Here is a 23877-nt window from a genome sequence, read left to right on the forward strand (position 1 = left end):
GCCTGTAATCCCAGCTACTCAGGAGGCTGAGGCAGGAGAATCGCTTGCACCCAGGAGGTGGAGGTTGCGGTGAGCCACGATCATGCCACGGCCCTCCATCCTAGATGACAGAGTGAGACTCTGTCTCAAAAATTTTTTAAAAAAAGATGACCTGGATCTCACACGGGAACCCTGTCCCCCATGCTAAGCCTGGCCCTCACCCCTCTTCCTCCATTGTGTCGGTCAGCCAGGCACCTTCACAGTCTGGAGCTGGTCTCTGCAGTGGTCAGGATCCCTGAGGTGGGGGGGTGCCTGCTGGCTTGGGCCTGGCCACCTTGGTTCCATGCCCACCTTTCTACAGCTGCTTCCCTTATGGCCGGCTTACAGTCTCCCTGATGTTCGTAAACCTCAAACTGCCCATCTGCAGTTGCAATTTCCACCCATGTGTGTGGGAGAGAAGAGCAGACCAGTCACCCACATGATAGTACAAGCTGAGCCAGCCAAAGTGCAGGAGCCTGGGCCCCCAGGCCCTCCACTGACCCTCCACATCTGGTATCTTTTTCTGTCTTCACATCTGTCCATTTTTCAATCCAGATATTGTGTCTGAATTCCTAAAAGCTTGTATCACTCTCAGCATTCTCCCCAGGTGTTTTAGACCTGACTTTTGTTTGTTTTCTTTAAATCTCTGAATCCCTACTGCCTGGCACTGTGCCTGGCACATAGCAAGTGCTCAATAAATGTGTGGTGCCTGAACAAGCAAACTATTACAGTTATGTGTTCTCCATTATTCCATGAACTTGACCTCCTTCCACACCTTCAAGGTAGGGAACAAAGGCCACGTCCACTACATTTCCATGGCCTCCAAGTCCAGCTCAGGGCTGAGAACCCATCACTCTCAGTGAATAAGGGAATAAGGACCAATTACACCTGTTAGTTAGGGCTGCCTAACAAACCATACCAAAACCCAGTGACTTAGAACAGCAGCCTTTATTTAGCTCACAATTCTGCTTGTTGGCAGTTTAGCCTGGGCTCAGCTGGACAGTTGTTTTGGTTTCAGCCAGGTTCCCTCACGCATCTGTAGTCAGCTACAAGCTGAGTCTCGCTGAGCTCCCTCTCACGTGTCTGAAATCAGCTGAGACAACTGATTCAGGTGGGCTCTCATCCTCCAGCAGGCTAGCCCGGGCTTTTTCGCAGGATGGGGGCAACTGTCCTAAGAGAGAGTAGACATGCCCTAGACCTCCTGAGGCCTAGCTCAAAACTGGTAAACCATCCCTCCCACAAATTCTATTGACCAAACTAAGCCACAAGACCGGTTCAGATTCATGGGGTGGGGAAAACAGATTCTGCCTCTTGATAAGAAAAGCTAAGAATGACATCATAAAAAGTGAGGACACAGAGGGGCAAGGAAAGTGGTGGCTTTGTTCCCAGCTAGAGCTGCGTGTGGGCCTGGTGCTCAAGTCTGCTCTGTGTCCTGGTTTGCAGTGGGGGTGAAGAGAGAGTTTGGGGTAGATCCTGGGGCTTCTCCCCTCCTGGAAACCCTGGGATGTGGGGTTGGGTGCATCTCTATCCCGTCCCTTTGTTTTACTGCATCATAGCACTTACTACGGTCTAATGTGTCTCTTACTTCTATATCCATGCATTTGTAGTCCTCCCCACTCCACAGAATGCCAGCTCCTGCAGGGCAGCATCTCGTCTTTCCCATTTCTGCTCTTCAGTCCTCTGATGCTGAACGACAGGGAGTCCCCTTGGTCAGAATGCTGAAGGGTGAGCTGCCCTGCGGAAGACATTTTGTCCTCCCTCCCAGTGGAAGAACAGGGGCTTGTTGGGGATCTGAGAAGGCTTCCTGGAAGAGCAACACTAGAGCGGATGCTGGATGACGAGGGGGACCCTGTGGTGTCCCTAGCACCGGGGCTTATGTCTGCCACACCTGGGCTGGCCGGAGAACCGCTTGAAGTTTTTCTCATAGGTGGGCAGGCTCTCTTTGAAGCAGTGCACGGATTGCTTGTCACACTCGCAGGCCTTCAGCCCGCAGTGGCAGCTGGCACCAGGACCAAGGGTGCATCCACCTGCAGAGACACAGAGGGTCACTGGGGACTCCCAGCCCAGCCCCAGGGTTTGGTTCTAAGGCTGGGGAGAGCGGGGAGCTCACTGTAAGGGGCCAAGGGTTGAGGACAGAAAGGAAAGCCACTGAAAGGGATACATGTATGCATGTGTGTGCATGTGTGTGTGTGCATATGCATTTGTGTGCATGTGCGTGCATTTGTGCGTGTGTCTGCTCGTGTGTGCATGTGCCTGTGTATGTGTGTGTGCGTGTGCGTGTGTTTAGGGCTCTCAGCCATAGCTCCCCTGCATCCTCAAGCCCTTCCCTGATCACATCTGGGCATCCCACGAGTGCTGGAGAAGCCTAGAAGGAATCAGGAGGAGGGGGGCGTGGGCTGCGTGGAGGGGCCCTGAATGGGTGCACCCAGGCAGCACACAGGCCAGGGTGATGGGAGCATTTTCCCAGAGCTCATCTCCTATTTCCAGCTGCCTGCTTGACATCTCACTTGGATGTCTCAGGCATCTCCAACTTGAGGCATTCACAAGGGAACCCTTGATGTCCTAGTGTTCCCTCTGCCTGTGAGCCCGTGATTCAGCCACATTCTCAAGAAACTAGGAGCCGACCTTGCTGCCCCCGCTCCTTCCACATTTCACATCCGGTCTGCCAGCAGGTCCCGCTAATCTTCTCTGTGTTTAAAATAGCCCATGCTCTGCCCTCTTCTCTCCATGTCTTTGGCCACTGCCCAAATCCCTGTCATGAGCAGCTCTTCCTCCTTCATGGAAGGAAATAAGCAGGGACTGTCTCAAACTGTAATCTGAGTTACGTTCACTCTCTGGCTTACAGCCCCAGTGTGGTTTCCTATTCGGGAAAGACATGCTGAATCCTTCCGTGGCCTCCGTGGCCAGGCACACTTGCCGGGATGCCACCCTCACCAGCCTCTCCACCCTCATCGCCCTCCCCCTCCACTCTCCCAGCCTCCCTGCTCCTGGCACACCCCCCTGTTTCATGTCACAGGTCTTGCTCTGTCTTGTCTCTGGGCCTTTGGACTTGCTGTTCTTTTTGTCTAAAATGCTTCTCCCCAGGATCTGCAAACCCTGGGATCCCTGCCACTGTTTGAGGCTTGGTCAAATTTCACCTTCTCAGAGGCGCTCCCTGACCACCTGAGTTAAAGCTCTCTCTGGCCACGCCCTCCATACCTGTTTGTCTCACTCACCGTGCTTTTTACTTAACTTCTCTTACTGGTTTCCTGGCTTGTGTCTGCCTCCGCTCAAAGAAACATAAGCTGTGTGCGGCTGGGACCTTGTCTAGGTCATCACAGTGTCCCCAGCATCCAGGACAGATGCTGCACACAACAGATGCTCAATAGAATCCATGAATGAAGAATAAGAGAAGGGATGAATGAAGCCTTTATGGGCCTTTGGGGTTCAGTGTATGCACTTTGGCCGAGTGACCACTAGATGGGGACCTTTTATTTACCTACTAATCAGAGCTGTAGCACTGTGTGCATGCGTGTGCCTGTGTGCATGTGTATGCGTGTGTGTGCAGGTATGTGTCCATGTGTGCATGTGCGTGCGTGCGCATGTGTGTGTGTGCATTATGCATGTGTGCATGTATGTGTGTATGTGTGTGTGCACGTGTGTGTTTAGGGCTCTGAGGTACAGCTTCCTCTTTCCAGATAACTCCACCCTAGTCCACTCTCAGGGTTGGTAGTGAGGAGGGGAGGCCGCCAGACGCCCTGGTTTATGACCTTGGGCAAGTTAGCTTCAGCTTCCTCATCTATGAAATGGTACTAAAACCTAGTCATTTCAGAAACACATGGCAGTGTCCCATTCCTGGGGTGGTGGTGAGGATCACTGGTGTCTACCGACGAGTGGTCTGGATGTGCCTGGCACGCAGAAGGTACCCTGTGGGCACTTGCTGCTGTTCTCAGGGTGATGCACTCCAGCTCCACGTGGAGAAAAAGCAGCGCCCTGTGGAGCCGGCCGAGCTGCCTGCAGTCAGTCTGTTTGCCTCTCTCCCTCTGCAAAGTCTGCGTCCTGCAGAAGCCATCCTCCCACGCCTCCCTGGAACTTCTCACGTTGTGCCAACACCACCGAGCTTCCTGCCCCCCCTGCTCGCCCGCAGGGAATCTGCCAGGGATGTTCACTCCTCTGGCTCTCCGGTTTTGCGGCTCCCGCCACTCCCACTGTTCCAGCGCCTGAGTGCCCTCTGCCCTCCCACTCCCCCTCCTGCTTCTGTGAAGATCCTTCCAGATGCATCAAGCCCAGCTCCCCAGGTAGCCCCCACTCTCTCAGGGGGCGAGGGCTACTTGAGCTCAGGCCCCCCAGCCAGCCTCACTGTCCAACCAGAGGGCCTGGTCCAGTTGCTGTCACCCTGGAAACACTTTTCTCACCTTCCTCAGCCACCTTCTTTCTTGTCCTTCTTTCTGTTGATCTCACTGTCTTCTGGTCCTCTCTCTTCTTCTATTCCATCTCTTGTTTCCTTTGCCTCGAGTCTCTAGCCCTCCTTCCTTTCTCCCTGCCCCCTCTCCCTTTCTCGAATGGTCTTCCTGTCCTTTCTAACACGTGCATCTGACATCCAGTTCTACTTCAATGGCCTGCCCCATCCCCCGGCCTTCCAGAACTCATCTGGAGCAGCAGTCTTTTGCAGTGGACTGTCACTTCTGTGGCATTCCTCAACCATGGACTGGGCCTGTCGTGACCTGGATGATGAGACAGCCCCAGGCCAAGAAAAACCATCTTTGGAGGCCACCTTTTAAAAGCAAGCTTAACTCCAGACCTTGCATCTTTTAATGTGCTAATGGAGAAACCGAGGCATGAAGAAAGGAAAGGAGGGCTTTGGAATGACTTTCTTGTGCATGAACTACATCTCCACAAATCAGAAGGGGCAGCAAGTCTGCATTCCTGCCTGTGGCTGGCCCAGGCCCCAGTCTGAGCCCCTCACCTCAGCCCTGGTTGTCTCTGAATTCCCTCAGGGGTGTTCTTGGTCAGTGTCAGAACTCTGAATACTCCCAACTTCTCCGCTGCAGCCCGCACCTCTCCCTTGGGCTCCGGACTTCAATAAGCATGTGTCCACCTGCCTTCCCCTTACACCTTGAGTATCTCAAACTCAAGGTGACTCACACCAAACTCTTGTTGTCTTCATCATCAGCTCTCCCCCCACCTTCAAGAGCTCAGTATTTGGTGCCACTATCTGCAGCCACTCAGGCCAGGAGCCTGGGGTGCAGCCTCTGTTCCTTTCACATCCTACACTGAACCCATCAGCAGGTCCTGTCGGCCCTGACCCTACCTGCACAGCATTCCCGGCATCTGACACTTCCCATCCCCACTGTCACCATGCTGATCTCAGCTGTGGTTGTGCCTCCCAGTGCTTTGCAACAGTCCCCTAATGGGGCTCTTCTTTCCTCCCTCACTCTCTTCTTTCTCTGCACTGTAGCCAGAGTGATCTTTCTGGGGCAAAAGTAGAGTATCCTCTGCTTCACATGCTCCAATGACTCCCTTGCCATGGACATAGAAGGCATGTGTCTCGTCCTGTCCAACCTCATCTCCATTCTTCCCCAAGGCTCCTCTGCTCCTAGCACACCGGCCCTGAGGTCTCAGACCAAATGCCACCTCCCCAGAGAGGCCTTATTTGACCACCTAAAGCAGGCACCCTTCTGTTTCCTGACCCCCAACCTCTGTCATTTTGCAGCCTGTCACTTCGTCTGAGGTGCTTTAGAGCACTTGGCCCTGTTTGAATGTGTCTTTATTAATGAATATGCTATGGTCTCTTGTTTTTTTTGGAACACAAGCTCCTTCCAGGCAAGGACTTTGTCCTCCTCATTGCTGATCTCCTGACCCTAATATGCAGTAAAGGCTCCTTGCTGACCACCCTACTGGCCACACTCACATGGCCTACAGGCCAATGCCAGCAGCTGACCCCTAGGAGACAGGAACCCAGGTTCTTGGGCCAGATATGCTGCTTCTGTGCTTTGGGGTGTCAGGCAAGTTGCTTCCCTCTCCAAGCCTGTTTCCTCAGCTTTCAAATGGTGATAAAGATACGTGCACTGCCTATTCATGAGTGCTTGTGTCCATCTACTCATTAAACAAACAAGTATTGAGCTCCCAACATGTGTCTCGTCTTTGGCTGGGAGCTGGGGGCACAGGTGCAAGCCAGCAGACCCCACACTGCTTAGTCCAGGGGCACCATTCCCTGTGGGCTCTATGAGAACCAGTGCCCTCAAACAAGACAGGCTTGCTCCTTGCTCTCATGAACTTTCTAGTCAGGAGGGAGAGTCGATGCACACAGACACAGAGAAGTAAACAAGATCATTTCAGGTAGAGATGAATGCTGGAGAGACAGTGGGTAGCATGTCAGCGAGTGGAGGCTGAGATGAGGAATATATTCAGTGGTAAATGAGAAAAGTCTTTGCAAAATACAAATTCCAGCAGTTACCATTTTCATCTTCCCGCTTTGGCAGAGAGAGGCAGTCAGAGGCCGGGAGATGCAGATGATGGAGGTTCAGTTGGCTGGAACCCCATCTCTGCCTCCCACACCGGGTCCTCCCTGTACCACACATGTATGTGCATGTGGGTGGAGGGGGTGTCACTGCTGAGTGAGCTTAAAGTCCCTTGCAAAAATGCCAAGTACTTATGTAAGCCCACTCAAAGGAGGGATAACCACCTCCCAGGTGGCCTGGGGGCAGCTGTCCCCACCACCAGGCAAATTGGGCCCTGGGCTCTGGTGACAGGCCTTTCTCTGCACTGATCTCTCAGTGACATTTAGAGTCGTGGACAGACCAAGTTGTTTGCTTCCTCTCCCTCCCCTGCTTACCTACTGCATCCCAGAGCAGCCCCTCGTTGCTAGGCAACCTGGGACCAGGCCTGGGTGCAGGATTTCAGAACTCATGGGTGGCTAGGGAGTTGGTTAACTCTTGCAGGGGCAGCTCTTTGAGCGGAGGTGCAGTTAGGATAGGGAAATAGGTTTTTTTATTGTTGTTTTTCTTTTTCGAGGTAGAGTCTCACTCTGTTGCCCAGGCTGGAGTGCAGTGGTACAATCACAGCTCACTGTGGCCTCATCTCCTGGGCTCAGGTGATCCTCCTATCTCAGTCTTCCGAGTAGCTCGAACTCCTGGGCTCAAGTGATCCTCCCGCCTCAGCCTCCCAAAGTGCTGGGATTACAGGTATGAGCCACCATGCCCAGCCAGGAAAGGGGTTTTATTCCATAAGGGGTTACTGACCATAGCCCGATGGGCACAACTACAGAGCGGACTCTTCAAAGAAACAGTAACAAAGAAAATCCCAGTGCTATAATCGAAGAGGAAAAGAAAACTTGGACAAAAAGAGGAATTTCCACATCTAAAAGGAAGGCCATTAACGAAGCACCTACTGTAGGCCAGCCCTTGTAGCTGGGTTGCTTTAGCTAATCCTTCCAGCAGCCTTATGAAGTACAGGGGATTCTCTCCATTTCACAGATGAGGAGATTAAGGCCCAGCTATTAATACAAGGGGTGGAGCTGGAATTAGACCCAGTGCTGCCTGACTCTGAGGCTTCTCAGCAGGAACACAAAGCTGTGGGGCCTTAAAGAGAAGCAAACTCCATCTGCCCCTCTTTCCTTCCCTGGGCCAGGGCAGAGCATTCTGACCAGTTTGCTGCAGATCCTGAGACTTACACTGTGTGAGGCCCTCCAATCATGCACACACCAGCACCCTCCACAGGGGAGGCTGGTGTGAGACAGGGCACCCGGGGTTTGAATTCCAACTCTTCTTTCCCTGGCTGTGTGGCCTTGGCCATCGTGCTTAACCTCTCTGAGCCCCAGGGGCCTCCTTGATAATGGGAGATAATGCTCACCTCAGTGGTTTATCATGTGAGTTCAGGTGCTGTGTGTACAGTATCTGTCACAGAGGCTCATACACTGTAGCTGTTGTTATTGTACCCATTTTATGGATGAGAAAACCAAAGCCCAGACAACTCAGGCCAGACGGTATGTTCCAGAGCACTGAAAAGGTTCAAGGCACATGCATCTTAATCTTGTCTGTTTCTTGGATCAAACTCGTCCCCTCTGTGGGTCTCAGTCTCTTCATTGCTACAATGAGGGGCTGATCTGGACGATCTCTAAGGGCACTTTAGCTCTGGAGTTTCCACAAGACCGTGAATGCCAGAAGAGCAGGGACTGGGTCTGCTTTATTCTGTGCCCCTGGCCCCAGGCACAGCACCGGCACTGGGCGGGTACCCAGTGGACGCTCACTCAATACTGGGGCAAGTAAACCAATGGACCCGGGGCTCAGCACATGTCAGCAGCCGACTCTGGATTAGAACCCAGATCACCTCGCTCTCAGTCCTGCTTCTGGGAGCAGGGGCTTGGCAAGGTGGGGGTGGGGATGACAGGGGCTGGCCTGGTCCTCACTGGCTGGGTCAACGAGGAGGTGGGGGCTGATGCCCTGGGACTGATTCGGAAGCCTCCTCCCACGCTAGTGCCCTGAGCAAGGCTCTGGACTCGGGAGCCCCGGTCAAGGCTGCAGGAGCAACTGGCCGCTTCTGCTCTGCAGGGGCAACGTGGGAAGAGAGCACAGCCCAGGCCACGTACTTTCTGGTTCAACTCCCAGCCCCTGCCGGCACCTCCCACCATTGCCCAGCAGCGCCACTGCCTGGGGCTCCAGCCTCTGCTCCTCACCCTTTGCTCCACTCTCCCCATCTCCTGGGGTCCTGGGCTGGGAGGGTGAAGAGCGTTGAATAGAGAAGCTTCCCTGGGTACAGAGAGCCCAGGCCAGCCCTGGCGAGTGCAGCCAGCCCACAGGAGCCCACGGTGGAGGCTTGGGCTGGGCCAGCCAGGTGTCCCCGCCCCTGTGGCAAAGACAGGTGGGAAGAGGCCATGGGAAACTCGATCCCTGGAGGCCACCTTCTCCAGTCCCCTCTCCCCATCCCTCCCACCAGGACCTGATCCCTTCCCCTCTCCTGAACATGGCCTTGGAGGTGTCACAGAAGAGACACTTTGCTTTAGGCCTGAGAAGGACCACACCAGAGAGCTCCAACTCAGGAAGTCTCCTTGAGCTCACATGGGGAACAAAAGGGGGTTCCTTCCCTGTCAACCATGTGCTCGTGGCAGTGGGCAGGGCAGGCCAAGAAGCAGGCCGAGAGCTGAGGCAGGTCCTCCCAGTGCAGGGGTCTGAGCCCCCAACCCACACGGCTGGTGCCAGGGAGACCTCACAGTCCTAACTCTGGGTATTGGTGTGTGCTGAGCTGAAGTGGTGGGTGGGGGGAGCTCAGGAGACCAGGGTTCTGAGCCCTGGAACCCACTACGGGATGGAGGACGTATCTCCCGCCCTAGGGGATGAGTGGCTGAGAGGTGGTAGTTCCCTGACCTCAGGAGGAAACAGAGGAACTCCAAGGTGCACTCACAGCTGTGAATAAATACACTTGGGAAGGAAAGTGATTCATGCAATCCCACGAGGCCAGGCAGGAAGTGAGCCACACACTATAAGAAGCCACTTCTTTATTTGGGGCTCTTCACCCTCCCAGCCCGGGACCCCAGGACCCACCCTGGGTATGCCGGGAAGGATGGTGCTCACCAAAGGCCACTGCCCAGTGCCTCCAAATGTGCCTGCTGTTTAGACCAGGATTGCCCTGCACATACCCGTACCCTACCAGCCGCAGAACACGCTCCAGATGCCAGGGCCATGCCCCATGTGCAGGGCGCTTGATCCACTTGCCCACATGGCTCCTTGAATGCTCTCAATAACATGTGAGTCCCCCTTCCCTTCCCACCTATTTGCTTTTGTGGCCTTGGTGGCACCTATCTTAGTGCTTGGCATGCAGTCGCTCTTAATAAATATTTGTCCAACTGGAAGACAGTTGAGCCGTTTTGTTAACGAAATGACAGAAACAAGGAAACATGTTCTCAACAGTAACAGTTGTCAAGGGAAGCTTCAAAATTAGCTCAAGTGAACAAGTATTTATTGAGCATGTACTATCTGCCAGGCTCTGGGCTCCCGGAGAGTTCAGGAGGTGCACTCATGGGTGGGAGAGACCAGGGCAGGATGAGCACGGACACTCCGAGAAGCTCTGGAGCATCAGGAAAAAACTCAGGAATACCTCCTTCCAAGCACTTGGAAGCATTTCATTTTCTAAAAGATCTCTGGGTCAAAGAGGAGGTGAATGTTAAGGAAAGGCCCAGGTTAAAAGACATTTCCATACAGAAAAGGCTACTCACAAACCACTGTGCCATTGACGATGTGGAACTCGTAGCTGTTCAACACAGGCTGGCGGCTGAACTCCTTCAGCTTCTCGTAGCAACAGTCATGTGCCCGGCAGCATCTGGGGCGAGACAAGAGGGAGATGAGGGGCTGTGCCTGGAAGTGGGTCCCTCAGGAATCTGCTGGAGGACCTTATCTGGGGAGAAAGGGCTCACCTGCCTCCTCCTCTAGGCAAGAAGGCATTGAAGGTGAGGAGGTGAATTATCAATAATATTAAAAATAGGCCAGGTGTGGTGGCTCATGCCTGCAATCCCAGCACTTTGTGAGGATGAGGCAGGAGGATCGCTTCAGTCCAGGAGTTTGAGACCACCCTGGGCAACATAGGGAGGTCTCCTATGTTTTTTAAGTAAAAAAAAAAAAAAAAAAAAAGCCAGGCATGGTGGCACCAGCCTGTGGTCCCAGCTACTCAGGAGGCTGAGGTGGGTGGATTGCTTGAGCTCAGGTGACAGAGGCTGCAGTGAGCTGTGATTGAGCTTCTCCACCCCAGCCTGGACAACAGAGCAAGATCCCGTCTCCCAAAAAAAAAATAAAATAAAAAATAATAATAACAACCAGTAGCATTTCCTGAGCCCTCTCTAGTATCTGTTGCTATCTCATTAGCCACTCATAGAAACCTGTGAAGTACAATCATTGTCGCCCTTTTGTAGGGAAGGGACTGAGATTCCAAGAGGCCAATTTCCCAAACTTAGGCAGCTGGAAAATGATAGACCCAGGACAAAAACCTAGGCCCATTCATTCATTTGACACTTTTTACTGAGCACCTACTGTGAGCCAGGCACTGTGACATTCTCTGAGGAGACAATTGTCTGCAAAAGCCAGGGTCGTCCTATTCATGGCACCCAGAGTTGGCTAGGGGCTGGATGGGAGAGCACTGGAGGAGAAATAACATCTGGAGCATGGTCTCAGTCCATGTCCTCAACCACTACACAAGGGACAGGAAGGCAAAAGCTTAAGCTTAGATTCTAAGGCCTGAAAGGCCAAGAAAAATGTTTCAGTCTTCCTCTCACCATTCCCATCTGCAAGTGGGGGCTCTGCTGTTGATCAGCTTTGGCTAATGATGTTCAATTTCTAATCAGCCTTTGGACTTTGACAGGGGAGGCACAGACCATCAAGGAGAGGGGACAAACTTTGAAATAGGCAAATTCTCGTTCAATCCCAACTCTGCCACTTACAAGCTGCATTGCCTTTGGGAGGTGGTTTAGCAACTCACTGTCCTCACCTGTTAAATGGGCTGGTATCATTGTCTTGTGCATTCCCTGAGAGAATTAAATTAGGTTTGTGTGCCAATCGCCAGTCCCAGTGCTTGGCACGTAAGGGCATTTCATAAGTGTCAGTTGCCCTTCCAAGGCTCTGAGGTCCTCCCATAGTTCCATGAGCCCCACCCACAAGACTCAAGCTCCAGGAGTGATATTTAAGGCCCCACTGTGGGGACATGTTTCTCCATACTAGGTTAAATGTGGCAAGGAACATTTTGCTTTCTTATGTCTTTAAGTGAAATGACATGCAAACTGTCCCGTTTCTTACCTCCCCACACATACACTCACCAGATGACACCCACCTCTACTTTTTCTAGGAACTCACACTCCCCCACCCCCATCCTTTGGAGGAGGCCTGGAAGCCAGGTTTGTGCCATGCAACCTCACCCAGATGGACAACTTCTCCAAACTGGGCCACTTGGATTCCCTCTCCTAGAATATGGAATTAGGACTAGTGAGTCAGTTGTGCTGTGCCTATAGTCCTAAAAGCTGGAGAGCTGAAAGCAGAGGACTTTTACTATGAGGATAAAACAGCTTCTAGAGCTCTGGGCAGGACCGACTGCATAATTGCAGAGGCCAAAGCAAAATGAAAACGTGGGGCCCTTTATTAAGAATTTCAAGGTGGCGGCAGCAGAGCAGTAAACCACGTTTAGGCCCTTATGAGTGCCGGGCCCTGTGAAACTTCACAGGTGACACACTCAGGAAGCTGGCCCCAACCCTGGGTTTCTCAAGACCCATCCTCCGAATCCTGTTCAGTTCTTCCTTCCATTAGCCTGAGTTGTTTTCTGTTACTTGCCATGCAAGAATCCTAACACCCTCTCTCTGGCTTCAAGCATGAACTTTAATGCAAAACAAATGATAGGTGGCCTTAGAGCCTCTGCACCCACCTGTCAGTGTCATCTACAGGGATCCCTTTGCCCCCAAGCCCACAGTAGCAGCCATATCCGTAATATGAGAAGAAGGCACTCCACCCTGTGATGTGTTTGACCATCCTCTGAAACTGCTAGAAACTGCTGTGGTTGGGGGCTGCCACCACCGATGAGAAAAAAAGGAAGAAGGAAGTTGCAATGAGCACGATGCTGCCTTGATGTCCCCTCCCCTTACTAGAATGCTGAGCATTCGAAATATCACCAGATCCCCAAAGCGAAGTGCAAGGGGCATGGCTGGAATCATCAGCCCCTTTCCTGGGAAAGAAAATAGGTTCAGATTTGCCCCTGTAACACAGCTAGTTTTTTGCTAACCCAGATGAATACCCAGTTTCCATGAGGTTCAGAACAAGGCTCTCCCGTCAACCATAGTCTTCCCCCTCAAAGCAAGAAACCACAGTCCTAGGCAGAACACCCTGGGGTCTGATGCAACATGAATGGGAAAAGTTCAAAGCCAGAAATGCCAGTCCCTCCAGATGTCATCAGGCCTTTACTATCTCACAGGAGAAACAAAATACTTAAGAGGCAGGAAAGGTATCCTCAATTGTTATTTTTTTAAATGGCAAGTACACATGAACTCAGCTGTTTTTGCTTCTACAAGATGCTTGTGAGAGAGGGCACAAATGCACACACAAAATGGTTTGCTGAAGCATTATCTGTGATATCAAAAAACTGGAAACCACCCACATGTCCACCGACAGGCGGATAATAACAAAACTGTGTGTCTCAAAAATAAACTACATTTGATACCACTATCTCTAGGAGATTGGGATTGAAGAGAAAGAAACAGGCAACATTCATTTTATACACGTCTCTGCTGTCTCATGTCTTTTCACAATAAGCTTATGTTCCTTTCCTTCTTTTTTTTTTTTGAGATGGAGTTTTGCTGTTGTTGCCCAGGCTGGAGTGCAATGGTGTGATCTTGGCTCACTGCAGCCTCCACCTCCCAGGTTCAAGCAATTCTCCTGCCTCAGCCTCCTGAGTAGCTGGGATTACAGGTGCCCGCCGCCACGCCTGACTAATTTTTTGTATTTTTAGTAGAGACGGGGTTTCACCATCTTGGCAGCTGGCCAGGCTGGTCTCGAACTTCTGACCTCAGGTGATCTGCCTGCCTCGGCCTCCCAAAGTGCTGGGATTATAGGCATGAGCCACCACGCCCGGCCCAGCATGTGTTTCCTGTCTATTATGGTGTTTTGAATGTGTGTGTGTAAAAGCTGTATAGAGGATGTATATCAAACTCTTAAGAGTGGTCACATCTGGCAGTAGGGAAAAAACTGGGGTCTGGGGAGGATGAGGAGGAGCTTTACCTTGTTGCTATATACTCATTTATTTTACTTTTTAATTATAAGCATGTAGTAAATTTGCAATAAAAATACAATAAAGACATGAACTTGAAGAAGAGAAACAGAAATAGAGTTTGGGGAAGTTTTCTCAGGTGCCTTCCATCTCACTATCATGTTCAGTCTAAACGGGGGTGTGAGGGAAGAAGCCCAGGGGTGGTCACTGCTGCCCAAGCAGTCCCTGGAGCCGCACTGAGGGGCTGATCTTCAGGACACACTGAGAGGCTACAGAGGCGGTCATCCCTGCATACGGGTATCCTCCTGCACTATCACCTCGCAAAGTGTAAATGCCACCACTCACTGCGGGGAAAGGAAGTCTGTTTTTGACATCTTTGACTTAGGGACTCAAAAGTTACTGTGACTCAATTGAAAGAGACAGGAAAATGGATCTGGACAAACCTCCACTCAACGAATCCAGCAAAAGAGTCTATCAGTCTCCAAAAGACTCCAAACTGTTTCCCAGTAGGTCTTTCTTCACTTTGCAGAGGTAAGCAATCGGATCTCCCGGCAGCAATCTTATAACTACCAATTATCCCATAAGTCACCATAAAAATGTCTTTCTGATAAGCATTAATTATTCTTAAATTAGCTGGATATATGTCTGTATTTTTGTTCTGAATCCAAATGGCCTTAAATAAAGGCTACTAGCATCCAAAGGAAAAAAGACTCTTGGGGATGAGGGGGGTAAAACAGTAGTCAAACTCCCTTTCTAGCAAATGGTTGGCAACCTCTGATTTCCTAGACACTTTATAAGATCCCAACACTGGGATCAGCCCATTTTATAGCAGAAACAGAAGCAAGAGGACGTTGGTGGGAGCCCGTTCCATTCCTGATTCTTTTCTGCAGGACTTGTGACTTCCCTCACCTGGTGCCACCTGGAGAGTCCCCCCTCCCACTGACATAAACAAGAAGACAGAAGCTTGGTGCTGTCCCAGCAAGCTCTCTACTTACAGCAGGAGAGGAGGAGGATGAGGACGGCAATGACCTTCATTCCTGAGGAGACCAGGGGGTCTGAGGTTCTATGGCCACGCCTTCACCTGTGTGTGAGGGGTCTCCCAGTCGAACCTCTATTCTTGGACAAAATGACCAAAATGAGGCAAGGGTATTTGGGTGCAAAACCCTAATTGCAGTGCCTTAGAAAGACCTCAGCAGAGGACTCAAAGAAATCATTTTCAAATCTCATTCCCTTTGAATATGGTAGCCTTTCTGGCATTCAGACCTGAAAATATAAAAATAAGAAGGGTTCCATGGTTTTAAAAGTGCAAATGTTGGTTTGTTTGTTTTTTTCCAAATTTCTTTCTTTGGCAACATCATCCCTTCATCTCTTCTTTTTTTCTTCTGAGGAGTCTGTATTTCCTCTGTTCCCAAGTTGGAAAGGCATCTATGTTGTTCATAATAGAAATCCCACACAGGTTTGCATCTAGTCCCACAGTGCCTTCCTTCCTTGATACCCAGACATCTTATTCATTAACTTTACCTCTCTGCACCTTGGTTTCTTCTCCTGTAGAGTGATACTAGAAATTCCTGTCAATAATTTCAAGCCTTTATTTTAAAGGCTTCACGGGTATTATATGGTTTAACCCTTACAACTCCTGAGGTTCTATTATCATTTTGAAGATGGGTAAACTGAGACACAGAGAGGTTGAACAAATTCCTCATGATCACATAGCTGTCTACTTCACAGCCCCATTGTGGGACCTGCTGGAATAATGAAAGTAAAACTGTACTTTCAGATGCAGTCACAGGTAGACACAGAATTCATATTCCGATTAGTATGGGTAATGATACCCGTATTAGAACAGTAGAGGAGAATGTGGGTTGCAGCCCTGCCATGGAGCTGCCAGGGATCAGTCAACGGCTTTCTTTACATACCAGTGGTCTTTATAGCCCCCATCATAAAACAGGCTAAATCTGGTAATGTCAGGACTTGGAGTGTGAAACTATAGCTCGGTTGAGCCTAGAGAATTTGGCAGGTGCAGAGCTGGGGCTAGATTTATACCTGGTGGCAAAGCTTCCCAGGAAAACTTCAAAATGACCATCCTGCTGCAGATCCCTGGGAGAGTTAATCAGGGTGTCTTTGCTATCTTCCCCCTTTGGCAACATTCTGGTGGATGCTGTGAGGCCAGGCCCTGACCAGGCCTGGTCCCAGCCAACCTTCACTTCAACTGCTGTGCGGGATGTTTTTTAATTAGGTTCTGTCTCTACAGGCTTGCCTCCTTTTTCCCTTTTGAGTCTAAAAAAAAATCATGTGCAGGTTTAGCCCACGAAAAAGGGGCTCAGTTCTTTTGAACGAGCAGGTGATGACACTTTAGAGAGACAAAGGAAGGAACCTGGGTGCATTACTGGTCATGAAATCCCATAGACTCTTATTAAGCACAACTATGAGGTCTTCTAATGAGAACATTCTGGCCCAAGGAAGCTGCCAAGCTGGCTGGAGAGACCAAATAGGTAAACAGAGACCAAATATAGCCCCAAAGCCCCATGCGGGCAGCAATTCTGTTTAGTTCTCCATTAGTTCCCGAATGCTTCACACAGTCCTGGCAGGCCCCCTCTTCAGAGCTGGGGTACCAGCTGCTGCTGACGCTCTCCCTCACTGCGAACCACCCTCTGCTGCAGGTACCACGTGGCCCAAGGTTATGGCCCCTCCCAGGGAAGACAGGAGAAGGAGTCTCTAGCCAATCCCTGGCTGGGGTGATAGTTTAAAGGGCCATCCCTTGTCTTTTTCAGGATAGCTCTGAAAGGCAGTCCCAGCCCCAGAGCTCCCTCTGGCCTCAGCAACTGCCTCCGTGTGTCAACTTCTCCCTCTATGTCAGTTTCTGTGTGTGTGTGTGTGTGTGTGTGTGTGTGTGTGTGTGTGTGTGTGTGTTAGCTTGTCCCTCTGTGTCAGCTTCTCCCTCTATGTCAGTTTCTGTGTGTGTCAGCTTCTCCCTTGTGTGTCAGCTTCTCCCTCTATGTTGGCTCCTCTGTGTATGTCAGCTTCTCCCTCTATGTCAGTTTCTGTGTGTGTGTTAGCTTGTCCCTCTGTGTCAGCTTCTCCCTCTATGTCAGTTTATCTGTGTGTGTCAGCTTCTCCCTTGTGTGTCAGCTTCTCCCTCTATGTCAGTTTCTCCCTCTATGTCAGTTTGTGTGTGTGTATGTGTTAGCTTGTCCCTCTGTGTCAGCTTCTCCCTCTATGTTGGCTTCTGTGTGTGTGTGTGTGTGTGTGTTAGCTTCTCCTTCTGTGTCAACTTCTTCCTTGCATGTCAGCTTCTCCTGCTATGTCAGCTTCTCTCTGTGTGTCAGCTTTTCCCTTCTTTGTATGTCACCTTCTCCCTCTGTGTCAGCTTCTCCCTTGTATGTCAGCTTCTGTCTGTGTGTTAGCTTCTCTCTGTGTCAGCTTCTCCCTTGTGTGTATGCTTCTCCCTCTGTGCCAGCTTCTCCATTGTGTGTCAGCTTCTCCCTCTGTTCCAGCTTCTCCCTTGTGTGTTAGCTTCTCCCTCTATGTCAGCTTCTCCCTTGCATGTCAGCTTCTCCCTCTCCCCATTCTTCCCTTGCTCACTTCCCGACAGCTGTATCTCCTGGAGCCTCCCATCAACACACTTTTTTGTGTCAGAGTCTGTTTCTAGGGAGCTCAGTCTGCATCCATGTGGAGTGATGAGCACTGCTCCAGTGGCTGTATAAATAAATGCCTCTGAGCTCAGAGGAGGGAGCAGTGAACTCTCTTGGGAAGGTCACAGAAATCTTCCCAGGAGAGATGGGTATTTGAGAAGGCCTTAAATTCCCCTTAAGTTTATGCTCTGCTCCTGTTTACTCCTCACTACAACCCTACCAGGCAGATTCTATCACATTCACATTTGACAGAGGAGGAGACCAAGTCTCAGAGAGTGGAAGTAACCTGAAAAATCCACAGAGCTATGAAGCAGGCCAGGACTTAAACTCTGGTCCCTTTCTCCAAATCCAGTGCTCTTCCTCCTTGCCAGTTTCCCTACCTAGATCTCTTGTTCATGGGCATTTTGAAGGTTTGAGGGCATTTTCATGCACTGACCTTCACAGCTATGACTCAGGCATGGTTCTCTCCATTTGACGAGTCATTTGGGGCTGCCTAGGATTGTGCTGAGGCTAAAGCAAGAGCACAGGACCAGAGGGCCCGAGGCTTGATAAGGGGCAAGAATGTAGAAAGCATGGCATTGCCTCCCACGCCAGCCCCTAGGACAGCAGCCAGTAAGTTGCGGGGTCCCTAGGAGCCACCATCTGGGTGCTTTGCTGGACCCATCAATTCAGCTTTTATCAACAGTGATGAAACACTGGTTGGCTTTCCTTCCCATAGAGAAATTAAGATGGATGGAGCCTGCAAGCTCATTAAGGACAGAGGTCATGTCTGTTTTGTTCACCTCTTTATCCCTAGTGCCTTCTTAGCACAGTGCCTGGCACAAACTAATACTACTCATGATGGTGGCTAACATAGATATCACATTTATGCCTTGCAGGGGTTCTGACACTTTACATATATTTACTCACTAAATCTTTATATCCCCTAGCTAGGTAAGTGCCATTATTACCCTCATTTTGCAGATAAGGAAACTAGGGATGGAGAGATGGGCAGGAAATAAATATTTGAGGCATGAATGAATGAGTGAATGAGTGATAAGAGTCTTATCATACTTCAAGTTACAGAAATAAAAACAATAACTGCAACCCCTCAAGTACCAACAGGAGGCTAAGCACAGGATGTGAATTAGGATTCTCCTTGAATCCTGAATCCTCCCGATGAGGCATATACGATTAATTCCAGTTTACCAGTAAGGGTAATTGAAGCTGGCACAGGTCAAGTCATTTGCCCTGCAAACTGACAGGTCCCAGACTTAACCCCAGGTGTGTCCAACTCCAAAGCTGGCACTCCTAATCCTTGAAAGCTCTCCTGCTTCCATGCCTATCCAAAACACCACCAAGAAGGCAAAACCCAAAACAGCCCAAGCAGCGAAGCAGGTGTCACAACACTCTTAGACTCTTGTTTTAGATGCAATTCTAACAAGCTGCTCAGCTTCATTTCTCAGGCCCAGCAGCTGGACAGGAATGGAGTTAGAGCAGCTTCTCTTAATAGGAAGGTAAGAGAGGGGTGATTAAAGCGATAATCAACAAAGCCCAGGAGCCTGGGTCACTGTGTGTTTGGGCAGCTGACTCCATTCACATCAAACTAGTGCACCTGGAGCACAATTATTGACTGCAAGTTGCCAAGGAAAGGTAGCATTGTGCAAGAGACTGCAAGGGTGGAGAGCAACTAACTCAGGAGCCTATGTCAAAGAAGAGGGTTGGAGCTGTTCCGCCACTTCCTGACAGATTTAAACTATCTGAACCTCAGCTTCCTCCACCAGGGAGGTGGAGACAATGATTCTGGGCCCCCACAGAATGCCGGCAAGATTCCACAAGCTCTTGAAGGTGAAAACGCTTGGTCAACAGTAGCCAAGGTGAGTTACAGTGTTTGATGTGTTCTGTTTAACAAGACTGGAAAGTAGGCTATACATTTTTTGATATTTTCCAACAATATGGGGAAAATAATAAAAAGATGTGGTACAGTCATGCACCATATAATGACATTTTGGTCCAATGACAGACCACACATATGAACAGTGGTCCCATAAGATTATAAGGTAGCTGCGCTATATAGGCATAGCATTTTTAAAAATCTTTTATACCATATTTTAAATTGTACCTCTTCTATGTTTAGATCTGTTTGGATACACAAATACTTACTATTGCATTACAATTGCCATTGTGTTACAGTATTTAGAATAGTAACAAGCTGTACAGATTTGTGGCCTAGGAGCAACAGGCTATACCATATAACCTAGGTGTGTAGTAGGCTAGACCATCTAGGTTTGGGTAAGCACACTCCACAATGTTTGCACAATGACAAAATCGCCTAGCAATGAAGTTCTCAGCATGTATCCCCATGGTTAAGTGACCCATGACTGTACTTCAAGGGTTAAGTTTCATCATCCAGAAACTTCCCTCTTGCAGATCCCCTCAGGAAGCTGATCACAGGAGCCATGACTAACTGCCAGCCTCTTGGCCTTGCTACTAGAATATCCACCTGGTTCACCTTCTGCTTAAAGGTTACCCATGATCTCAATCCACATGTCTAATGAGACCAAGGACAGGCAGAGCAGGACACTGGCTATGGACTCTGAAATCTAGAAGTCACTAATTCAAAATGGGGCCAAACACTCTGTGGGGACAAGCCGCTAAGAAACCGGGGCTCCCGCCTTCAGCCAGCCCCTGGGGAGGTCATTTGGACCCCAAGCCAAATATGGTTGGGGAGGATACCAATTAGCAGCTTGCTGGATCGCTCAGTGGAAACGCTAGCCTTGGAATCAGCACCACCATCATCACTGCTGAGCACGTATCACAAAGTAAGCATTGTGTGGACAAGGCAGGGGATTCCGAGACAGGCAAGTTCCTGCCTTCAAGGAGCTCATAACCTACTGAAGGAGATGTACACTGTAAGTGAAGATGATGCGATGAGAGTTAGCCCTTACTAAGCACTTGGCACGTGTGTTATCTCATTTCAGCCGCAAAACAATCCTGTGCTTATCATTTCCATTCTAGAGATGTGGAAACTGACATCCAGCAAAGGTAAATCATTTACCTAATGGCTTCAGCTGCCAAGTGGTGGAGCCACGATTCAAACTCAAGCTTTGGTGTCAGAGGCAATGCCTGCAGTTCCTACAACCAGTGCGACAGACAGTACAGATAAGGGCAGTAGGGGAACAAGCAGGTGAGGAGCTTGGGGGTGGGACTCTGGGGTCCAGGGTGGGCTTTGGAAACAGCTGGATGCAGGTTTTAAAATTGCTCTGCTGCTCATTCACCAGGGGGAACCCTGAGGCTCCATTGTTTTCTAAAGCAAAGGAGGGCTATGATGTCTCCATGAAGGAGCGTTGTGAAGATGAAAGGAGCCGACCTAGGGAGGGTGCACAGCGCCATCTTGGGCATGTTCCACTGGACCAAAGGCGACCAGAGGGAGCACATGAGCTTTTGTGGGGAGGCTGTGGTCAGGAAAGGGCTTCACGGAAGAGGTGGCTTTTAAGATGGGCCTTGAAGGATCAGTCAGTTTGGCTTAACTTCAAGGAAGGGAGCAGGGTGGGGCAGGCATGAGCAAAGACACTGGAGATGAAAAAGCTGGGGCCCATCTGGGGAGCAAGCTAGCTGCAGCCCAAGGAGAGAGCTGGAGAGTAGATCGGGACATGGCTGGAAAGGAAGGTGAGTCCACATTTCAGCTGGCAGGGCAGTGACCTCTGCCCATGTTTACTGAGATCTACTCTGGGTGTGTGCCAGACACCAGGCATTATCGGGCCCATCCTTTGAAGATACCCTCTTTATAGAAGGTTGGGGACAAAGGCAGCAGAGGCACAGCAATGGACTGGTGCCTTCCTTTCCTCCTCTCCTGCCTCTCCCTGGGGCTGGGCATTACACAACACTGGAGAGCAAAAGGCATGTACTGCTGACATTAAACAGACCGCCATTTCACTGCACACTGTGCACTGGCAAAGGCGCGCACACGCGCGCGCGTGCGCACACACACACACACACACACACACACGGGGTGAGAAGCCAATTTGATTCTCCAAAGGATTGCATAATTCTTAGGTGATTTTAAAATAGCTGATGAAGAATCCACTTTAATCTTTTTTGGGTGGGCGCTGAAGGGCTGAAGAGCATCGCTAAGACACTTTTGACAGAATCATTAACAAGAAATAAGCCGCCAGCACTCAGCTGCAAAACCAGCAGCTCCTAAAATCACCATCTTTTACACATTCCGAGGGCCACAGAGGCTTCCTGGATGACCAGAGTGTGTGAGGGGGTAACCCAAACAAGAGGCCTGGCCCAGCCCAAGCCCTCCTTAGCAACTCCCACGGGTCACGGACTTCCCATCTGAGATGAGCAGAAACACCACGACTGACATGATCTTCACGGTCCCCAAATAACTGCCTTGTCTGTGCCAATCACTTGGCACCTAATCGTGTCCAGCCTATGCCTGCTATTCTACCCTGGGCTCGAACTGTATTGAAAATAATCTGATTTGTAACTCTTTATCGTGTGAAATGCATTCTCTCAACCAGACTCTGAACGTCTTGAAAGATAGTTAGAATTGTGCTCCTGTCGCAATCCTGTGTCCACATGTCTGGGACAGAACAGATAGCAAATATTTTGCCACATGCTAGATAATGAATCTTTGGTTCTTTTTTTGTTTGTTTTTGGAAAGATAGCACCTCGCCATATTGCCCATGGTTGGTCTCAAACTCCCGGCTTCAAGCGATCCTCCCACCTCAGTCTGTCAAAGTGCTGGGATTACAGACGTGAGCCACCGCGTTTGGCCTGAATCTATGGTTCTTGTATGTCTACTAAGATTATCTTCTAATGATACTGTCAGTAAATTATTAATCTGCGTATCCCATCAGTCTAGAACAGAGCTTGGCAGACAATAGTCCAGTTAAGACTTCTTTCGAAGAAATCTTAATTCCATCTTGGAAGAAAGGCTTCATCCAAGAGGTTGGGACCTGAAGGGTGAGTGGGAATTAGGCAGATGAGGGAGGGTCGGGAGGAATCTTCTACGGTCAGAGGGAGTGTGAGGGTGTGTACATGTGTGGCTGTGTGGCCAGAAACGGGCTTCCAAGCACCCATGGAGGAGCAACTCACCTTGGAGAGAATCAGAAGACATTAGAACTGGAGGGAGGGAGGAAAGCAAGGAAGCGTAGGCAGGCAAGTTTGCAGGTCTGATGGCAGAAGGCTGAGGAAGTTTCCATGTGATGGCTTCTATTTTCTCTCTGAAGAGGGCAGTAAAGGTATCTTCTAAGAGGGAGGAGGGAGGGAGGTGGGAGAGGGAGAGGTGGGAGGTTTCGCAAGCAAAACAACGTTTTGAAATAGCCATTGAGAAGAAAGGAGAGGCTGGGAGAGGTGGCTCATGTCTGTAATCCCAGCACTTTGGGAGGCTGAGGCGGGAGGATCACTTGAGCCCAAGACTTCAAGACCAACCTCAGCAACATGGCAGAACCCCATTCTACAAAAAATAATAAAAATTAGCCAGGCATGGTGGTGCACGCCTGTAGTCACGGCTACAAGGGAGGCTGAGCTGAGGAGGTCCAGGCTGCAGTGAGCTGTGATTGCACCACTGCACTCCAGCCTGGGTGAAGGGGTGAGACCCTGTCTCCCCTTCAAAAAAAAAAAAAAAAAAGGAAGAAAAAGAGGAAAGGAGGCAGAACCCAGTGGTCGGCTGGGGATGGAAGTACAGGGCTGAGGGTCTAATTGAGGTTAGAGACCTTGTGTTTCTGTTACACCAAGGTGTGTGGCTAGCCAAGACTTCTTCAGTACCCTGTATAGGTGGACTGATTTGGCTTGAGGTTTCATCAGATGGAAGGAGAGCAGGACTCGGGCAGGGAGGATCCTGTTGAGAATGCCGACGTAATGGGCCAGGATAGGGAATAAACAGATTGATAGCGAGGGGGAAAGCGGAGACAGCAATGGACAGGAAACCCAAAGATGGTGAAAAACAGATACGGCGGAAGTGACTCAAGTGGCTGATAGTGGAAGAGATTGTGGCTGGGGACATCAAAGGAGGTGCAGATGCTGTTGATAAGAGTCCCAGTGTGGGCCCGGAGTGGGAGGCTGACGTGAAAAGAGGTCAGGGAACTGGTGCTGAAAGGGCGGTACTGAGGATGGGGGCCCTGCTCCCCGCAACTCAGATACCCTAGAAGCATCCACTCAAGAGTCTAGGGTTCCGAGAATCCATCAGTCCCACGGCCTCATTTTAAAACGAGGGACACTGAGAGGGTCAGGGCCTGACCCAGGGTGAGAAACGGGTTTTGAGACTAGTGGTGCTGCTCCCCGCTCCTCCATGCCCCGGCCAGGGCTCTCCCTCTCCCAGACGCTCTCCCCCAGAGAGAAACAGAGGCAGGAAGAGGAGAAGAGAAGGAGGCCGCGGGTCCCTGTCGCCTCCAGGCCGGGCAATCCACTCCAGGCTCGCAATCCACCGACCTGGAGCTCACGGCCTCCGCCCTCCTGGCCTAGCGGCCCCCACCCGACCCCACCCGACCCAGGCCGGTTCCGGTCACGCCGGAAGCACGTGGCCCCC

The 23877-nt window shown here is 50.5% G+C and overlaps 1 protein-coding gene across 1 annotated transcript; it reads right to left on the reverse strand.

Moving 5' to 3' along the window:
- Positions 1-947: 947 nt before the first annotated feature.
- PLA2G2C (phospholipase A2 group IIC) lies at positions 948-23832 on the reverse strand. Its single transcript, XM_032760994.2, is given in 9 exon segments — positions 948-1189; positions 1907-2045; positions 10208-10290; positions 10326-10340; positions 12394-12532; positions 14724-14844; positions 22446-22573; positions 23066-23190; positions 23781-23832. Coding segments are annotated over 6 exon segments (453 nt in total). The 5' UTR covers positions 14764-14844; positions 22446-22573; positions 23066-23190; positions 23781-23832; the 3' UTR covers positions 948-1152.
- Positions 23833-23877: the final 45 nt, after the last annotated feature.

Source organism: Hylobates moloch, unplaced genomic scaffold (assembly GCF_009828535.3).
Source record: "Hylobates moloch isolate HMO894 unplaced genomic scaffold, HMol_V3 SCAFFOLD_9, whole genome shotgun sequence".
In the NCBI taxonomy this organism is placed as follows: Eukaryota; Metazoa; Chordata; class Mammalia; order Primates; family Hylobatidae; genus Hylobates; species Hylobates moloch.